Consider the following 4290-nt stretch of genomic DNA (forward strand, 5'->3'; position numbering starts at 1 on the left):
ACACAATATTCAACATTTCTCGTACATACTCAAAGGTGAGTTCAGAAGTCCTGTTTAATGGATAAGTAACAGCAACGACTTCCTACAATACACAACAATAGGTGCCAGTGAACTGTGTAGTCGGTGTATGGATAAGATTGGTAATAGTGCGAGGTATGGCGGTGCCTGAACTAGTGTGTGTGGTAGTCTGGATATGATCTCTTTTTCCCAGTGGATATAACATAATAAAGTACCCACTACAGTGCCGATACAGTGGATAAAACATAATAAAGTACCCACTACAGTGCCGATACAGTGGATAAAACATAATAAAGTACCCACTACAGTGCCGATACAGTGGATATAACATAATAAAGTACCTACTACAGCGCCATTCCAGTGGATATAACATAATAAAGTACCCACTACAGCGCCGATACAGTGGATAAAACATAATAAAGTACCCACTACAGTGCCGTTCCAGTGGATATAACATAATAAAGTACCCACTACAGCGCCGTTCCAGTGGATATAACATAATAAAGTACCCACTACAGTGCCATGCCAGTGGATATAACATAATAAAGTACCCACTACAGCACTGATACAGTGGATAAACCGTGATAAAATGCCCGTCCAGTGGACAAAGTTTCTTATGGAGTACTCACACCCTGACTAAGTTCAGTGACATCATCACATGTGTCTTAAAAATGGTTAAAGAGTTAATAGTTTGTGTTTTGTTACAGTTTTAGTATATCCTAATAAATCCTAATCCTAATTTTATTATCAAGGTTCGTATCTGTTTACTTCCTGTGTGCTGGTGCCGGCTGGTGCCCATTTAATTCTTTCGCCCCCTGCCCCCAGACAGCCTAAGTCTGCCACTGGGTACAAATAATTACATTAAACTAAATGCTTCACAGTGTCTGCACGGTAATAGCAGAGACCTATAGCAGATATCTGACACATGACATCGTTTTTAAAGTTTTACATGTTATTATCTTACAAAGACCTGCCACACAGCTGTAACCGTTGTTTTATCACCTGCTGCAAGTGAACGTCACTCACTCACCGGCGCTCTCTGATTGGTCGGGCGACTTTCAAACTCCTCCCACTCCACAACACACACGCACAAACTGCCACACACCGCAACTCGGCGGAGTCAGCAGCGGCACCGAGCCATCCAGCAGGGGCGAGTTTTCGGGCACATAATCAAACCAAGGTCAGTGGAATAACTCCGTGTTTCTATCACTAATCCAACCACGAATCGACACGTGTAACGTTTTGCTTTGATTTCTGTGCGTGCAGGGAAAAAAGCCCGAAAATGAGTCAGTTCAAGGAGCGCTTCGTGACTCTGCTCCACGAGAAGAACTTTGTCACGGATCAGCTGGCGACGCTGGAGGAAAAAACGGGAGTGAAGAGGGAGTACATCGCCTTGGGTATGTTAACGGATCGGTACAAAGGACAGAAAAAAATGCTGAATTGTTACAAATAAACAGATTTTTTTTTTGTTGCCACTCAAAAGTCGAGCTGGTAACCGGTTGTGGTCAGCCTGTTGCATGATTTCATATCCTGTGGCACTGTTAATGTTTTTTATTGCCATATATACCAAAGTTCATCCAGCTCAGACCTTTTTTTTTTTTTTTTCTGTGTGTGTGTAGAGATTAAAGTTGGTGTTCACCCATTTCAAAATGCTCCTAATATCTCAGCTACCAGCTGGTCCCAGGAGTATTTTTATCACGTCCTGAAATATCCACTCCAGGGGCTAGATATGGAGGCAGATTCTAGGATGACCGGTTATTCAACAGGCAGGCTGCTCCTCTCAGTTAACTCATGTGAATGTTCTGTCACTTTGCACAGTAGATATACTGTAACACCCCCCCAGGATATGTAGTCTGATGCCCCCCTCAGCTGCAGGGTGCATGTTAACCAGGGTGACCTACATTCAATCCCCATTGTCTCTGCACAGAAAGTGTGTGTTCACCATGCATTTTAAAAAACAACAGTTTTTAAAAGGTTGCACAAGATCTGAACTAGTGTGAAAAGTTCTTATTTAGCTGCTCTACATCAGACCTTGGTTTGCAAGCATGCATGTGTTCGCTATATTTTCAAATCAAGGTTTACAGCATCTCATAGAGAGATCAGCCTGACTTTTACTGGATTTTGGAGGCCCAGTTTAGAAAGTTTTTGAAAGAAATCGGATTTAAAAAATAAATATATATCTGCACGTAAAGACACAAGAATTGTGATCAAGATTTGCACTGAGTGAGACATAAACAACTGAAAAATAAACTCATGGGATGTCAATGCTTCAGTCGGTTTAACTGATTAGTTGATTGAAAATTACCGTGCAACATTTATGCAAGTGGATTAATTACGAGAAATGAATTTAAAGGTAAAATGGCAACAAGATTTGCTGCTTCTATCTGTTTTTTTTAATCTTTCTGATTTATAAATGAAATAGTTTGGGCAAATGAATTATTCAAAGACGTCAACTTGGACTCTGGAAACACTGATGAACGTGTTGACCTTTAATAGAGCAAGTTTGCAAGACCCAAAATCATATCTTTGGCATTTGTGTACTGCAGTTTCTTGATGCTTATCAGATGACATTTCCTATTGCGCTGCCATATCTGTGTGTCGTGTTCTCCGCAACACGAACCCCTCTTTCATTATATTATTGTATGAAAGAGGCCAGGTGCTAAAATGATCGTTAGGATTAGTAAAAATGATCAGAAGATGTCAGCTCAGCAGGTTTTTGTACCTCGCACACATCGTCACACCGAAACACAAATACTGAGGATTGAATGCAAATACCATGTGACTCGTCTCTGCCCTGTGCCCTGTTAACACAAGCGGTAGCAGACAGAAGTAATACCGCAGCTTGTAGTGTTTGCGAAACTGTCTTGTTGATTTCATTGCAGGCCTGTTACAAACGTGCACGCTGATAATTCCTTCCTCTTTGCTCACTGTGATGTTACGTTGTACTTTGCCTCAATCTGGGCACGTCAGCTGAACGGAGGTGCAAAGCCGTGTCCCCTCAAACTGTCGGCAGTTTAGCTGAGAAACGTCTCAAGTTCATGCCGACTCCTGTGACACTCTGAAGTGCGAACGCTTGTGTGCTGCACAGAGCTCATCATCATCTCTTAATACCGAACTTGCACCCCGTTGTTTGTTAGCTTCGTGTTTTTTCAACCCCTGTACTCTTAACAATAGGTTTTTGTGATGATGTGACGCAAAGAGGAACTGGATTTTCAGCTGAATTATATGTCCTGCAGTTCTAACGAGTAGTTTGAGTCAGGCTTTCCAGTATTACATAACCGGGTGTCCTTATTATCATGCTTCCAGGAGGACATGTGTTTTCATTTAAGTCTCACGAGTCACATGATGACATTGTTTATTTGGCTGAGGAGTTGCTCACACACAGAACAGAGCCAGGAATATTGGTTATAGTCAAACAATCCTGCAGCCATCTTTGTATTATTCCTCCCTGACATCACTGAAAGCATCAATTCATCCCCATGCAAAGCGTCGCTGTGCAGACTGTGCGGGTCTTCCATTTCAACTGGTTCTTCCAGTTTTGCTCTCAACTGGAGCGAGATAGGAGAATGGGAAATGCATGAATATTTGTATATGAGCTAGCACACACAAATGAGATGTAAAGAGTGGGTAATGGGTAACAGCCGAGGCTCACAGGCTTTTAGTGTTTAAGAAGCTGCGCGGCTTTATTATGTTTTATGGTGTTTATGGCAGATGAATCAGTTGAGTTTCCATACATTTGAATGATGCATGACATCACCTGTACTTACAGCTGTTTAATGATTAGCCATGAGTCATTCCTCTGTTACCACAGAGACAAAAGCTCTGAGAAATGTCTGGAATATAAGTATGGAAGTGTTTTTGTTTGTTTGTTTTTTTGAAGAAAAACATGCATTTTGATAATCCAAGAAAAAACACTACTAAAAAATCCACCACCTGTGTGGAAGACCTGCTCAGACTGTGTCTTGCATCTTGCTCCCGGCTAACAAGCAAGCTGTTTTAATCCTCTGAGGCATGAAGCCATGCAGCCTACTTGTTGTTAAGAGTAAGTAGTATACTAATAGTAGTAGTAGTAGTAGTAGTAGTAGGTAGTATACAGCTCAGTTCATATCCAACCCCTCTGCCATAAATTGTGAACAGCGTTTATAATGTTCAGTTTTTGTTTGTATGCTTGATTTCGAAAGCTGAATTACTAATAAATCCATCTGCTGATCATGATATCTGCTCAAAAGCGACCTTATAATCAATCTGCATCAGCCATATATATATTTAAGC

General features: G+C 41.2%; 1 protein-coding gene across 3 annotated transcripts in view; it reads left to right on the forward strand.

Annotated features, from left to right (window-relative positions):
- Positions 1 to 1065: 1065 nt before the first annotated feature.
- Positions 1066 to 4290, forward strand: part of zgc:101744 (Receptor expression-enhancing protein 6-like) — a 12772-nt gene continuing 9547 nt past the window's right edge. Inside the window, exons 1-2 of one of the 3 annotated variants that reach the window (XM_010749289.3) lie at positions 1066 to 1198; positions 1285 to 1415. In XM_010749289.3, the coding sequence (XP_010747591.1) occupies positions 1301 to 1415 (115 nt within the window). In that variant the 5' untranslated portion in view covers positions 1066 to 1198; positions 1285 to 1300. Of the gene's footprint in view, positions 1199 to 1284; positions 1416 to 3934; positions 4061 to 4290 lie in introns of those variants that run through there. The other 2 variants (XM_010749288.3, XM_027274909.1) reach the window with 2 other exon arrangements.

The sequence above is a fragment of the Larimichthys crocea genome, chromosome XXIV, assembly GCF_000972845.2.
Source record: "Larimichthys crocea isolate SSNF chromosome XXIV, L_crocea_2.0, whole genome shotgun sequence".
Taxonomy (NCBI): Eukaryota; Metazoa; Chordata; class Actinopteri; family Sciaenidae; genus Larimichthys; species Larimichthys crocea.